We start from the raw sequence: 25,165 nt of genomic DNA, 5'->3' as shown, positions 1-25,165 counted from the left end.
ATATGAAATTGAACTTCCTCTTCCACTTTGCCCTTTCTTCCTCTTGGTGACTCCCAGAGGCCATTGCCCAACACCCATTCAACCCCTAGGAAGCCCCTGAGAGTTTAGCCTGGGAATCCGGATAAGGAATTTTAGACTAGAGAGCATGAACAGCAGTCAGTGGGGGTGGATTCTATTTATCAAGCATTGAAGGTCATAGAAATGTTCTCCCCTTTCTTTCCTGTATCCTCTTAAGGTTTTTGACCACCCATGAGAAGGAAAGTAGAAGTCAAATTTTAAAAATGATCAAACATTCATTTTTAAATTCCTTTTACCTCTCCCTTTTATTGTGTCTTTATTATGCAAGTGCGATGCATTCATTACGAAAAGAATAGAAAATACAGACAAGCCGAAAGAAGGAAAAAACGTAAATTTAGCGAAATTATATAATTTTCCACATCTTCCCTGTTCATGAACAATTTTTACAAACTGGAGAACTGTGCAATTCAAATGTGAACAAATCATGGCGTATTTATCAGTGGAAAACTATGACGACATTAAAGATGATGGGGATCTACATTTATTTTTATTTTTAATTTTTATTATTATTATTATTTGTCTTTTTAGGGCCACACCTGGCATATGTAGGTTCCCAAGCTAGGGGTCAAATCGGAGCTATAGCTGCTGGCCTACACCACAGCCACAGCAACGCCAGATCCCAGCCTCAACTGCAACCTACACCGCAGCTCGACTGCGGCAACACTGGATCCTTAACCCGCTCAACAAGGCCAGGGATCGAACCTCATGGATGGATGCTAGTCAGATTCGTTTCTGCTGAGCCATGACGGGGACTCCCAAATTAGTATTATTTTTTATGGCTGCATCCTTGGCATATGGATATTCCAAGCCAGGGATTGAATCCAAGCCACAGCTGCAACCTACACCTCAGTTGCAACAACATCATATTGTTTAGCCCACTGTGCTGGTCCAGGAATGGAACCTGTGCCTCTGCAGCTACCAGAGCCACTGCAGTCAAATTCTTAACCCTGTGCACCACAAGGGGAACTCCAGATCTACGTTTATTGGCACAGGAAAATATTCAAACAATATTCTTGAGTTAAAAATAAAAGAGGAGGCGTCCCTGTCGTGGCGCAGGGGAAATGAATCCAACTAGGAACCATGAGGTTGCAGGTTCGATTCCTGGCCTCACTCCGTGGGTTAAGGATCCGGTGTTGCCATGAGCTGTGGTGTAGGTCGCAGATGTGGCTCGGATTTGGCATTGCTGTGGCTCTGGTGTAGGCCGCGGTCTACAGCTCCAATTAGAACCCTAGCCTGGGAACCTCCATATGCCAGCGGGTGTGGCCCTAAAAAGGACAAAAGACCAAAAAATAAATAAATAAATAAGTAATTAAAAAAAATAGAAGAGGAGTTCCTTTGTGGCACAGCAGGTTAAGGATCCTGTGTTGTCACTGAAATGGCTCCAGTCACTGCTGTGGTGCAGGTTCAGTCCCTGGCCTGGGAACTTCCACATGGCTCGATCATGGCCAAAAAACTAAATAAATGAGAGAGAGAAGAGTAATCCCAATATGTGTATGTATGTGTGTGTGTGTGTGTGTGTATAAAACATATTTTATATTAGTATATATTTTACCTATTTATACAATATCTATGTAAAATATATGTTAACAATGTTTTGTTTTAAAAATACTTGCAAATATACATATGTATATATATATATATATATATATATATATATATATATATATATATATGTAGTATTCACAGTATCCCATGAAGGAGATATCATTATTATTCTTATTTTACTTAACCATAGAAAAATTAAGTAAACTTTTTTCAGACTCACACCTCTAACAAATGGCATTGGCACCGTCTCTGTGTGAGTCTGGAGCCTGCTTTCTTAACCACCTCACTCCCCCACACTTCTCTGGGTGGTATTCAAGGCCCCCCACAGGCTGAGGTCTGCTGCCTTTGTCCCTGGCCTTCTACTATGCCCCACCCCATCCCTCTGCCCGAGCCAAGCTCCTCCCCTCACTGTCCCTTCAACACCATGCTTGCTGCCCTCTCCCCCTCTTGCCTTTACCCAAATGACCTCATTCACCTTAAGCGTTTTCTTTAAAGACTGTTTCTCCAAATACAGTCACATTCTGAGATGCTGGGGGTAGGGGCGTGTGTCAATGTGAGTTCTGTGGGGACACAATTCAGCCTATAACAGCCAAGGGTGGATGGATGAGTCAGGGAAGTGTGATGGGTAGTTCCACCAGGTCCACTCGGAGGGAAGAAAGAGATCTTGGACAGCTGAAAACAGTAGATGTCTATTTTGATAAATATTTATTGATTGGTTATGATGTAGCCCATGGAATTCTTTAGGCAGAACTCATCATTCTGCCTAAATGATTCATTTTAAAGTAAGGGAGTAGTCATGTTTCCTTCTCTTTCTTGCTTTCTACCCTGAACCCCAGTTCTCACGTGTTCTCAGACCTCTCTCTGCTCTCCAGAGCTAGCTAATAGTAAAATTAATTAGTTCTGCTATACTCCCCTCTCTGAAGTAGACCTTTTTTCCCCACTGGATATACTTCAACTGAAAATAATAATTTTATTGATAAGTAGTTTAGACACCATTGCAAGCCAGTCAGAACCTAATGAGAACTATGGGATCATGTAAACGCAGCAGTCACCTCCTCAGTGTGACCTGTCTGTAAAATTGATCACTTTGCCTGTGAGCCATAAATCTCCAAATGAAGTAATCACAGACACAATCAAACAGAGATTTGGGGGAAGTGATAGCATCGCCTTGCTTCATTTCCTTGAAAATGGTCAAAATTCTCTGCTTAGTATAGCTTGTTAATTGGAAACTACATTCTTCTGCCTTCCACTTAACATACCTTCAAAACTAAGAAGCAAGCTTACTGCCATGCCTGGGATAAATCCAGTGAAGTGCTTCATGCTTGGCCACTGGCAAGTGAAGGTCAGTGGAGGATGGTAGCACCTGGGATGAGGGTCATTGTGGGCTCTGGGACCCTCACTTCTTCCCGTCTTTGGGAGAAGCTAGCCTGAGCTCACTGACTCAAAAGCGTGTCTTGCTCCTGTGCTGCTCACAGCTTTTGGATCAGGCTAGTGCGAAAGGGACATGTCCTTTTCCCAGCAAACATTTGGCAGCTCCTTGGCATCTCTTAAGTTAAAAAGACTGAATAGCCGAGGGAGCTGATTAATCCTTCTGCTCTTTGGCTAAAAGGCCATGAACTTTAAAAAAAAAAATTTATTGGAGTATAGTTGACTTACAGTGTTGTGTTAGTTTCAAGTGTGCAGCAGAGTGAATCAGTTATCCATGTCCATATATCCATTCTTGTTCAGATTCTTTTCCCATATTATTACAGTACATTTCCACATGCTATACAGTAAGTCCTCGTTACTTATCTATTTTATATATAGTAATGTATACACATCAGTCCCAACCTCCTAATTTATCCCTCCTCCCAGTGTTTCCCCTTTGGTAACACTGGTTTCCCCTTTGGCAAGTTTGGTTTCAAAATCTTTGATTCTGTTTTTGATTTGTGACTAAGTTCTTTTGTATCATTTTTATTAGATTGTGAGTGATCTCAGATATTTGTCTTTGTGTGACTTACTTCACTCAGTATGAGAGTGTCTAGTTCCGTCCATATTGCTGCAAATGGCATTATTTTGTTCTTTTTAATGGCTGAGTAATATTCCACTGTATATATGTACTAAATCTTCTTTATCCAATCTTCTGTTGATGGATTTATGTTGCTTCCATCTCCTGGCTATTGTAAATAGTGCTGTAATGAACACTGGGGTGCATGTATCTTTTCAAATTATGGGATCTCTCTGGATATATGCCAGGGAGTGGGATTGCTAGAGCATATGGTAGTTCTATTTTTAGTTTTTTAAGGAACCTCTATACTGTTTTCCATAGTGATTGAACCAGTTTGCATTCCCACCAAGAATGTAAGAGGGTTCCCTTTTCTCCGCATCCTCTCTGGCATTTATTGTTTGTAGACTTTTTGATGATGGCCATTCTCACTAGTATGAGATGATACTTCATTATAGTTTTGATTTGCATTTCTTCAGTAATTAGTGATGCTGAGCATCTTTTCATGTGCTTTTTGGCCATTGGTCTTCTTTGGAGAAAAGTCTATTTAGATCTTCTGACAATTTTTGATTGTGTTGTGGGTTTTTTTAATATAAATCTGTATGAGATATTTGTATATTTCAGAGAGTAATCCCTTGTTGGTCACTTCATTTGTAAAGATTTTCTCCCATTCTGTGGGTTGTCTTTTCATTTTGTTTATAGTTTCCTTTGCTGTGCCAAAGCTTTAAAGTTTAATTAGTTCCATTTGTTTATTTTTGTTTTTATTTTCATTACTCTAGGAGGTGGATCCAAAAAAGATATGGTTGTGATTTATGTCAAAGAGTGTTCTGCCTATGTTTTCCTCTGGGAGTTGTATAGTATCTGGTAAAAGGCCCTGACCTTTTAAACTTAAACTGGTTTGGTAAATCTTTGCATTTTTGGTTCATGATTTATGTACCTCCTCCCATCATGTAGGTGTATTTATTTATTTCACTTAGAGAGCGTGTTCTTTTGTGCCAGATGCTGGGACACACGAGGGGCAAGGTTGTGTAGCACACTTACAACATGTATGATTCTGATTATTAATTCCGATTTTCAACAGACCACAAAGGAAGAGGTGATAAGAGAGAGAGTCATTTTTGTTGTCCAAAGCTCTCCAGCAAGTCCTCATTTACTTATGTCTATGCTAAAAATGGGGGAGTAGCATTGTGTTTAAATGGCACCAAAACAACTTGTTAAAACATGAAGAACTTTAAACAAGGAGACTAGGTTTCTTTGAATTACATAATAAAAACTCAGGAAACTATACTTGTGCCTCATGGATTTGTTTCTCCTGTTTGCCCAGCCTGCATCTATTAATCAATAGTTTGTTTCTCGCTAGGTGTAGACATGTTCCATGACTCAGTAAGTCGCCCTCTAGAATAAACCTGACTATATTTGTTTGCATTTTCCTCAACAAATAATCGTCCAAGCAGTGATTGTGCTATTTTCCCCATATCACTTCATCATGAGCCACTGTATTTGCAAGTGAAATGTTGGCAGTGAATCTGAAACTTTTTTTTTTTTTTTTTTGCTTTCTAGGGACACACTTGTGGCATATGGAAGTTCTCAGGTTAGGTGTCGAATCGGAGCTGCAGCTGCTGGCCTATCCCACAGCCACAGCAATGCCAGATCCTAGCTGCATCTGTGGCCTACATCACAGCTCACGGCAACACCGGATCCTTTACCCAGTGAGTGAAGCCAGAGATCAAACATGCATCCTCATGGATACTAGTTGAGTTCATAACCTGCTGAGCACAATAGGAACTCCCTGAAATCTTGATAAGATGCTTATATAGCATAACTTGCTTCAAAATAGAGGGAAAATTTTCTGCAGGAATGACCAAAATTTTTATTTTAAGCCATGGAAGGGCTGCACTATTTGAGGATTACAAGAGCTAGGTTAAGAAGAGTGCAAAGTAATATCAAGTTCTAGAATCTAGCCATTGAATTGTTGAAAATTCATCCTGAAACTTATATACTTGTCTTGCTTTGTGAGTAAACTCAATAAGCAAAAGAGAACTATTGCATAGTTTTGATTCATTTGTTTCTATGTATATTTATTGAGAGAGAGGGATATTTTGGTGTTGGAGGATATAGTGTGTTTAACTTCAAGAAAACCTCTTACCCAGACTCCTTCTGGTGGTAGACCTAGATATTAAACAACAAAATCACAAGTGTTATGAAAGAACAACAGAGTTGTTTGCAGTGCTCATGGCTTTGTTCGTTCATTTTCCTGCAACTCCAGGGCCGTGATCTGACTTGATTTGCAAGGTATCATCAATATTAGAGGGTGAAAACCCGCTAGAGTGATGCATTTGCTGTAAGTCACACAACTTCGTAAAGTGTATGTTATATAACATATTATTCATGGCAAGATGATGCTTATTATGACTAGTCTCTTGAACTTCTCATTGTAGCTGTAGCAATTAATAATGGAATTTATTAGGACCAATACATTTTAACAGGCATTTAGTGCCTTCCAGTGTGACAGAGCTTGTTGAACTATATATTGATAAAAACCCAAAATGGGAGTTTCAGCAAGCTACAAACAAAGTGAAATGCATTCATTTCCCTAAATAGAATCTTAGAATCCTTCATTTGTGGTTGAAGTTGTGATTAGAAAGGATACGTATCTTGGCAGAAGTGTAATTAACTGAGTGAATGGAGTAGTTTGGGAAGATGCTTTATTCTTTGATGATGGGTTGGGCATGCTTCTGTCTGGGAGAGACACATGGACTCTGTTATATAGTAAACCCCACTCAAATCCTGTGATGCACTGCATCAATAAGCTTTGGGACTATTTTCTTTAAACTTCTCTTAGCACCATCTAATGGTAAAATACGGAACTTTCTGTTTTCTTCTGAGTCATTTTAGTTAAAGGCATCATCGAGTCGTAGTCATAGCTGCAGTACAATCTCAGTGTTGATGGTCATTTCACAGGAAAATGTGTAGCTTTTAAAGGGTCAGCTTACCCCTAAATAAACAAAAGTAGGTCATTCAGCCATGTGAACTCCTTAAGGCCTTTTGAAGGCCTGTTTTGCTTCAACCATTTCTGAGCATTTGTAAGATGCTCATATGTACTAGGAAGAATTTTAGCTTAAGAGGCTAGAGAAGTCCAACCATCTACCTAGTGAAGGTAGAAGTCAGGTCCTCATTTGAGGAGACCTGAATTCTAGTTCTGCCCAACTACGAACTATAGTGATATGACTGTAGTTAGTCCATTTTCTAGACTGGTAAAATAGGAACAATTATACTGACTATTCTTTCCTGTCATGAAAATGCTCTATAATAATGTGTTGTAAATCTATAAAAGTAATACATAAGGCATAATTTCTGTATTACTTAAGATATCCATGAATTGATTTGGAGAGGTAAGTTAAATGAGGTTTTTCAGTTTTCTGCATTCACATAAAACTGTCACAAAAACATACTTTTTTTTTTTTTTTTGGAGGCACTCTGATATGGACAGAAATAGGCAAGCGTTACTTAGAGGTTGAATACAGATAGTCATCAAACAGGATTAGTACTAGTTTGGGGTTTGTTTTATTAATTATAGTGGGGCTTCATGATTTATCCCACAAGGTTATTTTATAGATAAATTACCCTGAAATAATAACAAGGGGTAATACTTATTTTTCACTTATGTCAGACACTGTGTCAAGCACTTTGCACCTTATTCTGTTAATCATCTGTGGGGCAGATGCTGGCATGCCTTCTTTAGGTAAAGAAATGGAAGCTCTAAGAACCTCTGAGCTATGCAACTAGAAAGAGTTAGATCCATGTCTCAGGCACCACTCTGTATCTCCCGAAGTGAAGCTGAGCTCTGATATATTTTAAGCCTATCTTATAATGTAAGAAAGTAAGGAAGGGAGTTCCTGATATGGCTGAGCAGGTTAAAAACCCAACATGTATCCTAGTTAGATGAGGATGTGGGTTCGATCCCTGGCCTCACTCAGTGGGTTAAGGATCTGGTGTTGCCGTGAGCTGCAGCATAGGTGCAAGCATCCAAGATGCGGCTTGGATCCATTGTTGCTGTGGCTGTGGTGTAGGCCAGCAGCTGCAGTTCAGATTCGACCCCCAGCCTGGGAACTTCCCTGTGCCCCAGGCGCAGCCCTAAAGGGAAAAAAAGAAAAAAGAAAATAGGAAAGGAGCTGTCGAAAAAAGCCTAATATCTGGATCTAATGAGAAAATGAACTTGTTTTGCTTACCTACTTTATTATTATTATGATCTCATTATCATCATCAACTAAAACAATCCTCGTAACTTCTTACTTATCATAATATTTACATATAAGGAGATAGTAAGTGAATTTGCTATAGGCAGAAGATTGTTTTTGCTTTACTTGGTTTTGTTTCAGTCTTTTAAGAGGGGCTCAGTAACAAATGGAAATCACCAGTCCTGGCAGAGTCAGAAGCGCAGCTTCAGCTTTTACTGGCCCTTCTCTCTTGAGGGTCCTCTTTACCTTTCTTCTGTTACCTTCTTAGCTGATGTCCTGACTCAGGCTCAGCTTCTCAAACCATCTACAGCCATTCTAGGCAAAGTAGGACATTTACCCCGATAAACCTCATTCCGCAGCCATGTGCCTGAGGTTTTGGGCGACTCAGATGTGGATGTAGCCACCGGCCTGAGATCTGGGCCTCTGGAATGATAGTGATCATGCCGGGCCACTTGGAAGGACCAAGTACTAGTTGTCCTGGCTCTTTGAAGCTGCTCGCCTGACCTTCATGGGAGGGCTTTTGGAATTCATTGGCTGTGCTGCCGAAAGGGTTTATAAAGCAGCAATCTGAGGATGAGAAATTAATCAATGTAAGTAGAACCAATTTAGGTTTTATAGGTAATATGTGATTTCTGTGGAATTAGTGGTTCTTGCAAATGGTTTTCAGAACGGGTCATTGCTTGGACTTGATGGCACTTGCTGTTGGCTAGTGGCTGGGTGCACACTGAACCTGGTTCCGTATGAGTGGATCAGACTGAGCCTGGCTCCATATGAGTGGATCCTACCTCGGCATCTTAATAGGCCACTGTCCTCGACAAGTTTCTTACCTTCCCTGTGCTTCAGTTTTACGTCTGCAATGTAGGGACCATAATGTCTCTGCTTCCTGGGGTCAGTAAGAGAATGGAAGGAGTTAGTGCCCTTAAAATACTGGGAACAGTGCATTACACAGATCCACAAATGTTAAGTATTTAACAAGCATTTCTGTAAATATTAGTTGTCTCAATAAGTATTTCCATAAATATTAGTTGATAAGTACTAACACTACTTTTACCCAGTTGGTGAGACCCGTTTTTCAGGACTCACTAACCTGGGAATAAAATTAGGATCTTAAAATTGTCACGAAAGTATTTCTTTGCCTCCACCTACACTCACTATTTTCAGACCCCTTCTTCTCAAAATCCTGCTTTCAGTCACTTTTGGATTATTCTAAAGCAGTCTTTTCATTCATTCCTGTCAGACCTCTATTTATTTGATAACAAATCTATTTATTGACCTCTGGTTGATCTGAAAGTGTGTATAACTTACCTCTACACATAATTTCAACAAGCCCTAATATACTGCCCCAACTTTGATATAAAAGACAAAGAAAAGTATTTTATACCAATTTGTAATCTAATATGTGAATGTTTAGACATGATAACACCATATGGTGTGGTGAAATCATCAAATTCCCCCTTTTATTTTGACTCTCCATGGATTTGACCGATATACATTCAGACGGATGCAGTTGTATCATAAGGAAACTAAGATTCCATGGGTCACACTGCTACTGAGGAAGAACCCTTGAGAAATATACAAACAAAACATAGTGTTCCTTTGCTTGACTGTGTAATTGCATTCCTGAAAAATTCAGTGTATATTAAAAACTGGGTAAAATTCTTAGAGTTTACGTATAAGATAGAATCAAGCCCTAGGTTCAAATAATTACCAACTGGCTTGCCATCCACCTAACTGTCCAGTGAGACATTCAAAAGTGATGGGGGGATGGGGGGGGGATTTGTTGTTTTGCACAGAGTGACACCCAACATAGTATCAGCTATTGTGCTGCATGTACTGGCCAATGAGAAGAGTGATCTAACTATTTAAACAGGTGTTAGACTCTGCCCCTTATCAGTGAATTCCAAATAAACATCAGCCTTATCCTACAGGGGCAGAGATCTAGCATTTAGAACCCACATCCATTAACTTTCAGTAGCATCTTAATCACTGTGACGGCCTCTAATGCCCCCTTTATCCTAGGGGGTTTATCCTATGTGCTTATGAACTCGATCTTCTACTTTACACCATGCCCACTCTTTCCTCCACTTTGGCTCTGGTGCCCTCTGGTCATCTGCTGCTGATGTATGCCACAGACCACATCCACCCAAGGTGTTCTGCTACTGGATTTCTGCAACATGGAGGCTGCACCTGCCATTGTTCATGCTGTCCCATGACCAGTGTCAGGGATGCTGAGGTTCTGAGGTTCATGCTGTGCCTGCTTCTCCTCTGGCTGATGCTGAAACTGGTAGTGCCATGCCCCGTGTACCAGTCGCTATCTTATCCAGCAGCTGGAATTCCACAGGTGTTCTCAGAAGCCAGAACAGGTCAAACTAAATTGATTTAGTAGTAAAAATCAGTAGTCAAAAATCTTTCTTTACATTTCTATTTCTTTCTATTGCATAATATATTCTAAGAAATTTTTTTTTTTTTTTTTTTTTTTTTTTAGTTTTGTTTTAGCCTCTGACCTAAACCCCAGAGTGGAAGTAAGGCCTATGGAGTATAGGAGCAACATACTAAAAGCTGCCCTCCTCTTTCATGTCCTCCTGTTATCCTTGGACTTCTGTTTCCACTCTTTTTTCTTTAAGACAGAATCCTTACTATTAGGCCTCACTTACACTTCTTCCCATCAGGGCCAGACAAAGTGAACTCCTAGTTGAATACAGATTGGTGCCACACTAAAAATCCATTCCACGGTAAATAATAACCAGAGAGTATTCTTATCATCACTCATTGACTGTAGGGTTTCAAAGAACAATGAAAATGGGGTATCCTTTCTTTTCCTGTTTGGGGGGGTCAGGATGGTTGTGTTTAATAATGAGTTCTAATAATGCCATGACTAGACCTGAAATATTTCTCTTCAACTGAGTATGGAAGTAGGACTGCGTTTATCCTTCAACTCTAAAACCATATAATTAAATACAGAATTAAGAAGAATCTAAATACTTGGAGTTCCCGTCGTGGTACAGTGGTTAACGAATCCAACTAGGAACTGTGAGGTTGCAGGTTTGATCCCTGGCCTTGCTCAGTGGGTTAAGGATCCCGCATTGGGGTGAACTGTGGTGTAGGTTGCAGACATGGCTCGGATCCTGCATTGCTGTGGTGTAGGCCAGCAGTTACAGCTCTGATTGGACCCCTAGCCTGGGAACCTCCATATGCCGCAGGAAGCGGCCCTAGAAAAGGCATAAAGACCAAGAAAAAAAAGAAGAAGAAGAAGAACCTAAATACAGAATTAAGAAGAAAAAGAGAACGATTACATGGTTAAGTAAATGGAATATGCCCAATTTAACTTTTCAGTTTGGTATTCTGTAATGTTTGTTTCTAGACTCTGTCTCTCAGTCCTCTTGTCAGTCGTTCAACAGCCAAGTTTAGAAGAGCTTGTGTCCTTTAAGGGAAAGAACTTTAAACTATTTTCATAGCAGGCTATAAAAAGCAAAGATACCACCCACAAAGTGATATTTAAAATTTTCCAGTCACATGATTTATTGGTAAATCTACACTTGTTGTGCCGAGGGCACCATAAGCAACGTCCTGGGTGTACTCTGCATTTTTAATTAAGATTTTAATAGGGTATTTTGCTATTTATAACAAAGCTATTGAAACAACATTTTTATCCTTTAATTATACGAAAGAGAGCTCCCAGGGGAAACAAAACTGAAAAACACCCCAAAATCCTAGAGTCTCATGTCAGTTTTGAAAATTTCTGGTCAGAAACCTGTGCCCTAATGTCAACTCAAGGTTCTGGGACTAATAGAAACTGTAAATGTTTTAAGCGATTTGGTAAATAAAAGCCAGCTTTGGGGGCTGAAGAAAACGCTGAGTAAAAGAGCAACAGTCTCTGAGAAGCAGCCTTAGTGGCAAGTTGGAGACCAGGTGAGTAGTTTTGAGGCATCAAGCTGAAAACCTGAGTCGCAAATCACGTGTCATGCTTTGGGTCATGGTGGCTGTGAACTTTTGTCACTTTTCGCTCAAGATCTGTGAAATTGAATGAACACTCTGAGTTCACCTTTTCTCCCCTTAGAAACTTTATGTGCCTTTTCTCTAAATCAGATTTTGCTCCCCTGCCAGTGCCTCCCCGCCACCTCGCTCCCAGTGCAACCCCACCCCCAATGAGCAGCCAACTTAACCAAAGAGACCAGACCTTGGCTATGAGATTGAGCCAGGCATGGCAGTGGACGGAGGCAGAATGACCCCTGGGAGAGATTGCTGAGCATTATGTTGTCTTAAACAAACAAATAAGCAAATGAAAACACCCCTTCCAGCAACATGATTTATTGGTAAATAAGCCTTGAGGAGTAGTTTAAGTTTTTTAGTAGTTTGTGTGTTTTTTGAGGGAAGCAGAGTTGGGGACAGAATGGCAGCTAAGGAGGCATTAGTGTCATTCAACATAAAATGAAATTCTGCCAAATTCTGCTTTTACAACTCTCTTTCCTCCCTAGACAGTCCCCCGCCCCAGCTCACCCAAATACTGTCCTCTCTCCGCTCTGGTCTCTTTCTCCACTCTCTAACTCATTTACAGATTGTTAAACTTATTTCCCTTCTTCCCATTACTTCAAACAACATTATAAAGACTTGGTTCCCAAATAATCATGTATCACTTTTTCTCAGAGGGAAAAAAGAGGAGGAGAAATCCCATACTTTGATATTTTTTACACTGTTACCCAATATTTCCCCCTCTTGACTTAAAGCCAGCTTGAATTCTTTCCAATCCTTACAATCCAAGATTTTGATTCAGCCTCCACTCTAGCAGAGTGTTTGACTGTTAACTCAGGGCTCTGAATCTCTGGGTGATGCCACAGCTCACAGGAATTTTTTAAGCAATGACTGCACATCCCTAATTTATTGAAAATGACTGAGGCATTATTGGGTGCAAAAGAATTCTTTTTCCTAAGACATTTAATGTATTTTATAAGAAATGACAAGATATAAATACTTGTTATCCATTACCCACCTATTTTAAGGTATCTCAGCAGCTTAGACCTGGAAGTTTAGTCTGGGATTGCTCCTGCAAACAGGTGGTGTTAATTGAAACAGAGTGCCAATGTCAAAACTTGAAACTCTGAGTTACAGTGTATTAAATCTCTGGAAAAAAATATGTATATACAATTATCTTTTTATATAGTGTCAATATATATTTATATAATATATTAAATATACTAAATTATGTATGTAATTTAAGCTATACACACACACACACACATATACACACATACACATGTATGCTAAAAGCATCTTGGCAATACAAAAGATGAGAGATGTATGAAGAAAATTATAGAAGATAGTTATTTGAATTTAATGTCCTGGCCTAAATTCTACCCAGAAAGTTTAGGGGGAAAATTCAAAATTTTAATCACTTGATTCATATCTTTAAAGACCAACAGTTTTTTTTAGCCCTTCAGATACGAAGACCCTTCTCCTCTTTGGCTCAGTTAATTGGTTAATGCTTTAGTCATTTACAAGATACAAAACAGGCCAAGTGTACCCGGCTACTGATGGGCTTATCCAGCTCAGGCTGAAACTGAGACACCATTTCAGAAACTCTTTATCAGTCTCTGCCTGGCTTCTGATTAACCCGAACACTAACCCTAACCTTAACCCTCATCTAGTAGGAGGGGGAGCTTTTGTTGTAAGGTCGCTCAGCCAACCTACCCCGACCATATCGCTGGTGAGTTTGCGGGAAAGAATCTAAGGACAAAATGGTTCAGTAGGAACATGTTCACGCAGTGTCATAACCTAAAATCTTTTCTGATGTGTTTCTTTGTTCCCACCCTCTTTCTGGTGTTGGGATCTCTGGCCCTCATTAGATTTCATCTTGGCAGCTGACTGATCTTCGCATGTTTTAAATTTTGTCTCACTCTGAAGATATTTTAAATACCTGGTTCACACATGGTATGTTTATTTGTAAATGCTGTGGAAGTGGAGAAGGAAATTGGCAGCAATACCATGTACATATTATTATACCAAAAATATAGGTGGGAAAATGGAAGATCGAGTTGGTCTGGGAAGTTGCCATTAAAGAAGAGCTATAGTAATGCATGATTTCATTTAAAATAGGAGCAATGACTCACTGTGTTTGTGTCTTACATTTAAATTTTTTTTCTTTCTTTTTTTTTGGGCTGCATATGTGGCATGTAGTAAGTTCCCAGGCAAGGGGGCAAATCAGAGCTGCAGCTGCTGGCCTATGCCATAGCCATGGCATCTCCAGATCCGAGCCAACTCTGTGACCCACACCGCAGCTCACGGCACCACCGGATCCTTAACCCACTGAGCGAGGCCAGGGATCAAACTTGCACCCTCATGGATACTGGTTGGGTTCATTACTGCTGAGCCACAATGGGAACTCCTTACATTTAAATTTGAGATTGACTTCAATATACTTAAAAACAATTTGGAATCACTGTTACAAATTTCTGTAAGTCATTAATTATTCTGATGTAAATGATATCAATATTTCAAGGTTTACTCCAGACAGTGTTTTTGAGAAAAAGTTTGATATTAATAAAGTGATTAACTTATTGTCACAGTGAGTGGGCTTAGACAGCTATTCTGTAATCATATTTGTTGCACTCTAGGTACTAATATTTGTTGGAGGCTGTGTTTCAAATTGTTATTAATGATGCTCATTAATTTATACCAAATTATTCATCTTCGGCCTTGCTGAAGTGGCCAAGCATTTTTTTTTTTTTTGCCTTTTCTTTTCCCCTGGAAAATTCATGTAGAAAAACATCAAGGCAAAATTAAGCTGCCATAAAGTAATAAAACAATCTTTCATGCTGCTTGGTCATTGCAGTGAAATCATAGGGGCAAGAAAATTGAAGTAGTAGTCTAGACATAGCTTTTATTACCAAGGAAAATGAGCAGAATTCAAGGTTCTTATGTTGTCATGGTCAAAACATAGAACAGTCCGTGGGGAAAATTGTTTTTGTAGAATTGCCTGACTTTGACACTTGCAGCGAAAAAGAACAGAAAGGAGAACATTTATGGCTTGCATTTACTGAGTGCTCAGTAAGCACTTGATTGATTGATTGGTTAGTTGGGGAAAACTTTATGCAATGACTGTCCCTTTAAAGGACACTGCTATGAAATTGATCTGGTCATTTTCATAGCACAGATTTTGTCTCCACTTACATCAGCACATTGCCTGCATCTCATTTCATATAAAATAAAATGGAAGTTATTCTTTTTTTCCTCCAAAAAAGTATTATATTGAATTACTATGCTGTTTGTGTTTGTGATTTGATGTACCCTTATATGGTTACAGCATAGGGAAAAAAAAACTACAACTATATTGTGTAAATTCTTGGTCTCAAAGCCAAATAGGTAATAAAACAATAAGGCTTATGTCTTGAAAAAGAAACTTTGAATTGCCTGATTAAGCTAGACTCTTGTATTAATAGTGCCTTTATATGTTTGGTACATATGTTCTCTCAAAGATATTCTTTGGCCAATGCCACTTGCATAAGATGAAGGTAAAATTGTGTTAAGGAATTGATGTATTTGCAGTATATAAATCTTCATATTATATCATCTAAGTTCAAGTTTAGGTCAAGTGTGTGGAAATAGTCCAAGAGTTTTGTCTGTGTCATGAATAGTCTATGGAGTTTTATTTATGTGTCATGAGTTGACTAAGAGCTAATTGTGCTGTTTGTTTGCAGAATCTCTCCCTGAACAAAATACAGCAGAATAGACTTAAATATTGCAGTAACTGGTCAGTCCTAAGCTTACCCCATCTATAGAAACCTAGCCTTAATACAGAACTCCTTTAAATAGCAGAATCAGAGCAGGAAATGAACTGCTTTGCTGGGCTACCACAATGCTAAACTTGAGGAAAGTCGCTGAAAACTGTGTATATCTTTACATGCCTCTTAAAGTAAAGATGCTAAGTTTTATTTTGGTCCACACATTTATGCTTATTACACATACTTCCTGCATTGTTCCTGATTAACTAATGTCAAATGTCTGATGTTTAAGAATTGTATAAAAGAGAATTTAAAAGATTAGCTTTAGTTTGATAGCAGTGGTGAGAAGCCCATAGTGTTGCAGTCAAAAGGAATAACATTTTAGTTACACTTTGAAGTTTCCAAAATTATAAATAGATTTTCTATGTTACAGAAAAGGATTATACTAAACTATTACTACTAGTAGCTATTTAACATTTTCTGAGCATTTAACATATGCCCAGTGCTGTGCAAAGGACTTTATGGGAAATTTCCTATTTAATCCTGGCAACATCTATGTCAATTAAGTTCTGCTTCTTATTCCCATTATTATTATTCTCATTTTTCACATAAAGACACAGAAAACGTAAGGAATTAGCTCGTGGTCATAGCTACGAATAGGAATCCATTTATAGACAGAAATTAGGATTTTTTAAAATACATGTTATTTGGAATATCATTTGTAAAATATTTTTGAAAAAATATTGGTTAGCAACTAAATGACAATGAGCTGGACAAATTAGAACATGTATCTTTATGGCTGCGCCCCCAAATCATCCCTTACAAGGGGCAGCCGTCCTCTGGGCCTTCTTTCCCATGGCTTCCTGTGCTCTGCATGGGTTCTGGGAGCTCGGCTGATCTGAGGCCTCCTGGATTTAGACGGTTCTCCTTGGGTGTCTGTCTCTGCCCATCCCTGGAGCTGCCCCAGTGGGGTCGCAGTGTCCTGATGTGATCATAGCAAAGCACATCACTGTGACAAACACCACGCTGACTTGGAGAGAGAAAAATGACTCCTGCCCAGGTTTCACTCATTTCTTAGGTTTTTTTTTTTTTTTTTTTTTTTTTTTTTTTGAAGGGTTACCTCATACAACTTTAGCCAAGCCACTCATCATTTTACCTGCACATTCTTCATGTCAGCCACTGTTTTCTATGCCCAATGCACCTATCTCTTGTAATGTGGGTAAGAAGGAATTGTTAAGCCCCTGTGTTCAGTGCCAGCCTATGCTTGGCAGTGGAGGGAAGAACCCAGAATCTTTGTCCTCATGGAATTTACAGGCCAATGACCTGAGAATACTCTCTGATGCCCTGAAAATAATCCCTCCTCTCTAACTGCCCGCAAGCAACTCAGTCTGTGAACTTGACTATCTTCCCATGTGTAGACTGCTCGAGAGGTGAAAGGGTGGTTGGTGTTCCCCAAATACTTTCTCAGTGTGTGGGAACCCACAGAGGGTGCAGCTATGGTCTCTTCTACGAGGTTTCTTTGGGCCTCCGGCAAATAAAATAGCTGGTTGATCCTGCAGAGCACTCAGGATCGCTGGAACACACACCTGAGTTCACAGAGGGGCTGCATTTCAGTTCTGGCCCTTGGGCCCTTTTCACTTATATTCTCCACTAAGTCATATGTGGTGTATATTGGAAAATATAACATTTCACCTCGGATTGCAGAAATTTAGAATTGTAAAAGACCTTAGATATCATCCAGTTATTTGTTCAGTGTATATTTGTCTAGTGCCCACGCTGCTGGCTGCTCTGCTTTTTCCTCCTCACGCAAGGGAGAAAACAGATTTAGCAGTGAAGACGTTCCTCTTCTAGGAATTGATAGAATTTGGGCAGCGCATCTCTAGTTGTCAAAGCATATGCTAAATACCCGTGGAGTGATTTTAAGATCATCCCCTGTACTAGTCAGGATTCTCCAGGGAAACAACTAGTAGGATATACAGATATATATAAACATAGCCTCCTTATCTGTGGTTTCACTTTCCAAGGATTCAAGTCCATGTGGTCAATCATCGTCCAAAAATATTACATGGAAAATTCCAGAAATAAACAATTCAAGAATTTGAAAGTCCACGCAGCTTTCTAAGCAGCATGATGAAATCTCTCACTGTCCTGTGCCATCCCATATGGGCCATGAATCATCCGTTGGTCCAGTGCCTCCCATCTGTTAATCACGTAGTAACCAATTCCATCATCAGATGGACTCTCTCAGCATCGCAGAGCTTGTGTCCAAGTCACCCTTATTTTATTTAATAATGGCCCCCAAGCTCAAGAGTAGTGATGCTAGCAATTCAGATATGCTAAATAGAAGCTGCAGAGTGCTTCGTTTAAGTAAAGATTCTCCGCTTAATAAAGAAAGAAAAAAAATATATGCTGAGAATGACTCTCCTCTCCATGAAAAGGTGAAGAAGAAAAAGAAATTGGTGCTAATTGTGCTGAAGCACTTCACCCTGCAAAAGTTGCAGCTGCAGTGCATGATATGTGCTTAGCAACACTGGAAAAGGCATTACAGTTTTACGATAAGATATTTTGTGACAGGTAAGGAGAGAGGCCACAATCGTGTAACATTTATTGCAGTATATTGGTATAATTATTCTATTTTCTTGTTAGTTATTGTTATTCATCTCTTACTGTTCCTCAATGATAATTTTTATTATAGGTATTCATGTATAGCAAAAACATAGTCTATATAGGGACTGGTACTATCCTAGATTTCAGACAGCCATGGGGAATCTTGGAATGAAAAAAGAAGGAGGGACTACTGAGCCTATCTGCCTATCTACCTACCTATCTACCTATCTATCTATCTATCTATCTATCTATCTATCTATCTATCTATCTATGAAGGGAGAGACAGAGATTTATTGTCAGGTCTTGGCTCACATGATTTTGGAGCCTGAGAAGTCCCACCATCTGCCATCGGCACATGGGAGATGCAGGAAAGCTGCTGGTATAGCGAGTCAGTGCTGTAGGTTCCAGTCTGGATCTAAAGGCCTAGGAATCAGTATGCTGAGGGCAAGAGAACATCCATGTCCGTGTTCAATCAGTCCGACAGAGAGCAAATTCAGCCTTCCTCTGCCTTTTAGTTCTAATCAAGCCCTCGAAGGCTTGGATGAGGCTCATCCACACTGAGGCGAGCTGTCTGCTTTACTCAGTCCGCCAATCCAAATGCTCATCTCCACCAGAAACACCCTCCCAGACACACCCACAAGTGATGTTTAACCAGCTATCTGGGCATCTCTTGGCCCAGTCAAGTTGACATGTAAAATTACCCATCACTCTCTTTCGTCATTCCTACCCACAGACATTCTAGCTCTGAACAGACATTCTAGCTCTGAAATCTTCTTTTGCAAGTTGTATGTTTTTTTTAAAAAAAAACTCATGAATTTTATTATATTTATAGGTGTACAACCGTCATCACAACCCAATTTTATAACATTTCCATCCAAAACCCCTAGCCCATCCCTCCCTGCTCAGCCTTCCTTTCTCCTTTGGTAACCATAAGACTCAAAGTCTGTGGGTAAGTTTTGGTTCTGCAAAGGAGGTCATTGTATCCTTTTTTTAGATTCCATATATAGGTGATAGCATATGACATTTGTGTCTCACTGTCTGACTACTTCATTTAGCATGGTAATTTATAAGACCTTCCATGTTGCTGCAAATACCATTATTTCATTCCTTTTTTATAGGAAAGATGTGGTACATATATACAATGGAATATTACTCAGCCTGAAAGTTGTATGTTTATTACTTCTCTTTCTTCCCTTCAATAGCCACCATAGTGCAGTAAGAAAAACTTTATAAAATCGCTGATACATGATCAACATTCAATCATTTTTGACCTAACAAAAGGCAGTTTCACATGGTTCAGCCTAAACCATGCCCTGCTCCCATATACAGATGCTCTTATTTGAGATCAAAGCTAATATTATTTCTCTTCCACTCACTCTTTCTATATGTGTAGACACACATACCAACATATACGCATGTAATTTTTTCTCTAGGACATGTGGCTAGTAAGAAGACCAGGGCCCAAATTTGTATTTGCTAAGTATAGGGTTTGTACATTGGCCCTTCCAAGGTTCCCTCTGGACCCTTCCCCAGGAAGCTGCCCCCCACAGACAGCATCAACAGGGCTCCCTTGTCTCTTGACTTCTGCAGGAGATCATTGCTCAGGGGTAGAGAATGTTAGGCCACTTATTCCTTGGCTGCTTCCCTGTGGGACCCTGGCTTGGAAGTGCCTGTGTGCCTTTCCCTGTGGCTGTAGCTCTTGCTGTCCACCCTTTCTCATAGCTGTGCCCTCTGCCTGCGTGTGTAAAGGGCTCCCTCCTGGGCTTGGAGTGGTAAGAGCTTCCGTTTATCAGTGCAGGGGAGCTCTGCTACCTGCTGTTGATTTCCCTTACCTGCCATTGTGTTCGTTCTCAGCCACTTCTTTAATAGTCTCTTAGTTTCTAGTCTTTGGTAATCCCTCAGTTAGTCGTCTCTTCATTTACCCCTTTGACTCTGCCATTTTCTCTCAGCACCCTGACTGATGGAGTTATTTCCCAACTATGACTTCAGTTTGTGCATTTATCAACTTATATTCGCTGTGTTTGGAAGTTCTGAGGGTATATTTGGAGGCTAAGAAGTAAGGCTTGTAAATGCCCTCAGGCGAGAAGAACAATGCATACATTCGTAAATGATGCTTATTTACACTTTTAATCTCAAAACCGGTTGTTAATTATTAATTAAGGGCTTTTATTTTCATTGGTAGTTCCAAAATAAGAAAATATTGGCTAAGTTTAGCTTCCTAATAGGAACTTGCAAGACAGTATTTAAGCATTTGTGAAATATAATTATATTTTCACTATTTCTTTCCTATTAATTATTAGCTATGGGGCAAAACAATAAATCAAATACAATATAAATTTGGCAGCTAATCTTTGGCAGCTAGTACAAGTGTTTTCCAGTGTTTAGTCTTTGCCTGTGATGTATATGATTATATGCTGCATAGAAGGGAAAGAATAAATAACCCAATAAAATATGTTTAATACACTGGAATGTTCATTTTGTTCTCTAACTGCACATTAGCTTAACTCCCCCAAAACTAGTTCATTACCACAACAGATATTTACTGCACATCTGTATCCGCATTATGTTCCATGATGTGGGAAGTTTAGAAGATTCCTGGAAAATCACATCCTGGATTCTAGAAGACATGTTGACAATGTCACCGGCCCATTAAGATTTGGTTGCCAAGACTCAAAATGAAAACCCAGGTTTAATCTTCCTTTACAGAAAATTGCACCACAGTCAGCATGTACTCAGAACCTGGCCAGCCAGATATTAGAAGGCACAAAAGAGCAGTCTCCATGCATCCGTAACATATTGTTGGTTTTTACTCTGAGTGAGCAGTCAAGTTACGGCTTCAGGACTCTTTAAAATAAGAGAAGAGTAGTCAGTAAATAAAAGTACATGTGATACTTCACATCCATATCTGCTACCCATTCTATCATCATTGTGTGGAGTGGGAAGACCCAAAAGAGGCATGCTGGCTCTCCGTATTTAATTACTTTCTGAAAATATTTAGTACTTAACCTGTTAATGAATTACAAGACCATTTGGAAGACTGTGTCATAGAGCCTCACCTGCCAAATTCCTTCCAAACTGTTAGGGGACCATAGACCCAACCTGCCCACCCTGGCCAAGCACAACAATAGCCCTTGCATGAGCTGTCTCATAGCAGGAGGCCCTGATGAGGAACTCGGTATTGCCCTGAAGACAAACCGGGGGATTGAGGAGAGGCCCTTGGGAGGTGGGGGGACCCACCTCCCAGGATTCTTGGAGTTGGAGTTCACTCTCCTGAGAGGTGCGTGCACTACCAAGTAGGACCCAGGCCAGACCAAGTACGGGCCGAGCAGGATGCCTGGCCAGAGACCACCCGGAAACTAACCCCATTCTCATAAAACTGGAAACTGTGAACCACGTGGCAGAGCAGGTCTCCTGGGTTCCCTTACCCTGCTGCTCTCTGCCCAGGCGCCCCTTTCTGATAGTCTCTTGCTTTGTCAGTACATGTGTCTCCTTGGACAGTTCATTTCTGAGTGTTAGACAAGAGCCCATTCTTGGGGCCTGGAAGGGGTCCCCCTTCCAGCAGCAAAACCAGAGCTAGTTTTGGCATTGTAGGTAGGAGATTTTGAGGCTCCTCTGTGTGTTTGGGGGTCAAGGGAGAAGGGCAATGAAATATTAAAATTTGTCTTGGGAGTTCCCGTCATGGCACAGTGGTTAACGAATCTGACTAGGAACCATGAGGTTGCAGGTTCAATCTCTGGCCTCACTCAGTGGGTTAAGGATCTGGCGTTGCCGTGAGCTGTGGTGTAGGTCATAGAGGCAACTCGGATCCCGCATTGCTGTGACTGTGGTGTAGGCCGGCGGCTACAGCTCCGATTAGATCCCTAGCCTGGGAACCTCCATATGCCATGGGAGTGGCCCTAAAAAAGGCAAAAAAAAAAAAAAACCCAAAAATAAAATAAAATAAAATAAGTGTCTTGGACTGGTCTATTGGGGGAACCTTGATAGGTATGTCCAATGAAGGATAGGGAGCAGTGACTACGGACATAGCTTTGACTCTGTTAAATAAGAACCTAGGGTGTAAAGTTTCCACAGTTATTTATTAAAGCTCGCTAAAACGCAGTTGCTGTTTTTTAAGATATTAATGGAGCTTGTTTTGAATTTTTACTGTAAATCAAGGGAAATGAGAATAATTTTAGATGTCGGGACATCTAATTAAAGATGTGAGGGTTTGTGTGTGTGTGTGCCTGTATGTGTGTTTTCAGAATCATTAAAAGTAACCTCCAAACCTGGAATAATATAAAGTCACAAAAGGTAAAAATTACTTTAATCAATATTCAATACCACTCTTCAGTCACAGTTTTCAGGGGCTGATGTGGAGATTTGCCATATTTGGCATTTCCTGTATTGGATTCCTTCAACTACCTACGATAAGTGCTTCCGCTTAAACTAGACCAGAAAAAGATGACATAAAATTGCATATTCTTTTTCATATTTGCTGACTACTTTCTAAACTGTTGAGCTACTACCTTGATGAAACAGTATGCCTAGCTTTTTCAGTCATCTCTGCTTGGGCTTCACACTGCTGCTGTGCTTCCTGGCAGCAAGGGAAAAAGGGAAGTTAGGGTAAGTTACACTGTTCTCATACTATACAAAAGGCACTACAAAGTAGCTCGCTCCTCTGGAGAGATGAAAATTTTCCTTAGTTGTGAATTCTAAAAAAAAAGTATATTCAGTGAAAAAAAGGAACACTTATTTTCTTATTGTAAATGTAGAGGATTATGTAAACGCTTAAACTCTTTTGAAATTGTGATCCTCAAGGAAAGAAATTACCTTAATGACTCTTCATTTGTCACGTCCAGAAATAAGCAACTTGAATGTTTCCCTTATTATGATGTATTAGAACTTCATTAATAAGGAAGCCTTACAAATAGGCTATCATTTTTTGGAGAAAGATCACACTGTGCTAAATAATGAGATATGGGAATACATTGAACAGCTTGACTTCTGCTGACTTTTACTTAAGAATGTGAAGTGTTTTAAATTAGACTAGGTTAGTATTGATGAAATGTGCACAAGGGGGAAAATAATTTAAAGGCTTTGTTCCATTTGGGGAGCTAGATAAATTGTATAATTTAAAAATAAAGCACTGTGACCTGGCAGTGCAGAAACAACAACTCTCGTATGCTGTTGGAGAGAGTGAAATTGGGGAACCTTTTTAGAAGGCAATCGAGTAATGTCGATCAAATATACAATGCATTTACCCATTGACATGGCAATTACAAGGACAGTCTAGAATTCACCCCCTAGATAAACTTGTAGAAGTATACCAAAATAGATGCATAAGAGCGGTCATTGTAGTGTTTTTGAAATAGCAAAAGAAAAACATTACAAAAATAATCTAAATGCACAACAATAAGGGAATGCTTACGTTAAAAGTATATTCATTTAATGGGACATTCTAAGCCATTAAGAAATATAAGGTAATTCTGTATATACTGATATGGAAAGGACTCCAGGATAGATTAGTAGTAAATAAATTAGACATGGACCATTATAATGTCTCTTTTAGAGAATTAAAAAAAAATGTACATGTATAGGTTTATATAGATATGTTGATATTTGTATCCATCTTCTATTATCCATTGTGTGCTTGTCTCAACTTCAAAAGTGAATGTGTAAGCACTGGTTTTGGTGGGGAGAAGTCCTAGAAAGATCGGGATGGCCTGGTGCATTTTCTTTTCATTTGATAGCTTTCTGTACACTTTGAGTTTTCTAAGCATGTACATGCATCTATTTTTAAAAAATATCAGTATGAGGTTTTGGAAATGAGTCATGGTTTTTGGTCTTTTATATGCTTCAAAAACCCACTAAATAATATTTTTCAAAACAATAAAGCATTGTTGAAGTTGATGAGGTCATGAATCATGACAAACTCCAGCACGTGAAGGACTGTATTGTCAGGAAATCAACATAAGTTGCTTATGTAACATCCTCTTGGCAAGCAGAAGGCAGCTCCTAAGTCACCATCCCCTTTCAAGGGTGCGTGGAAGGTAGACCCTCTTAGTACGGGGCAGATGGAGACATCTTATCCGCTGCCCCTTCTGAGCGAGAAAATGTGAAATCAGTTATAACAGTTGTTTTTCTAGTCTGTGGTAGGAGAACATCCTACAAAGCAAAGGCCTCTCTAAACATGCATACTTGATGGATCTAACTCTGATTCAGAACGGGGAGAAAACTGACTGCGTACTTCCTAGGGACCCTGTAGTTTGACACAGCTGACTCTTACTTTGGAAGCCATCCCCAGAGGAAACAATAGAATGACTGTCTTTTGCTCCTTTGAATCTTTTCAGAATTGCAGCTTCCGGTGAGCCCCTCTGTATGTCTGGATCAGAGCACACAGTTAAAGCTGAGTACTTCAAGTCACCTTTTAAAGACAGCGAAGTCACGTACGTGGAAACCAGGGGACTGGAGACGTGAACAGCTGTAAGCTAATCATCTTGAATTGTTATATCAAGCATGCGTTTTAGGAGATAGCTAACACAAGACGAGCTCTGAACAGATCTAAAGAGGTTTACATGTTTGAATTATGAGGTTAGGTTACATAAATTTTCATTGATCTCTTCTTAACAAAGAATGTAATCATTGATTTTCTTCTAGACTAATTCAAATGTCTCCTGCCATATAATAAACATTTAAGTAAATAGGACTCTTCTCTAGGAAGTTATAGTAATGAAAATTGAATTTAAAACCTTGACAATGTGAAACTGTAACTTTTTAACTTCTGTTTTATACTCAAATGGCATGTCTTAGTCTGTGAGTATGGCTGAATTATTTTTTTCTAGTTACATTTTTTTGGGTCCCAGGAGCTAAGAAAGCAACTGTAGGGTGCCCAGTTATCCAGGTTACCTCCAGGGAAATGATTTTGTCATGTAGTGTTTCTCATGTGAAAAACTAAGAGATTTTAGTTATCTTATCCAAGACACAAAATGGTTTGCCTCATGTTATTATATTTTATTGTC

The 25,165-nt window shown here is 39.6% G+C and overlaps 1 protein-coding gene across 10 annotated transcripts in view; it reads left to right on the top strand.

Annotated features, from left to right (window-relative positions):
• The window catches only part of CPED1 (cadherin like and PC-esterase domain containing 1), a 282,194-nt gene that overhangs the window by 69,013 nt on the left and 188,016 nt on the right, over positions 1-25,165 (top strand). For all 10 annotated transcript variants that reach the window (XM_021078989.1, XM_005673220.3, XM_003134738.4 and 7 more), the window contains one exon: positions 24,497-24,629. In XM_021078989.1, coding sequence (XP_020934648.1) covers positions 24,497-24,629 — 133 coding nt within the window. The remainder of the gene's footprint in view (positions 1-24,496; positions 24,630-25,165) is intronic.

The sequence above is a fragment of the Sus scrofa genome, chromosome 18 (assembly GCF_000003025.6).
Source record: "Sus scrofa isolate TJ Tabasco breed Duroc chromosome 18, Sscrofa11.1, whole genome shotgun sequence".
Taxonomy (NCBI): domain Eukaryota; kingdom Metazoa; phylum Chordata; class Mammalia; order Artiodactyla; family Suidae; genus Sus; species Sus scrofa.
The sequence above is the reverse complement of the archived record's forward strand: the minus strand, read 5'-3'. Positions and strand labels throughout refer to the sequence as shown.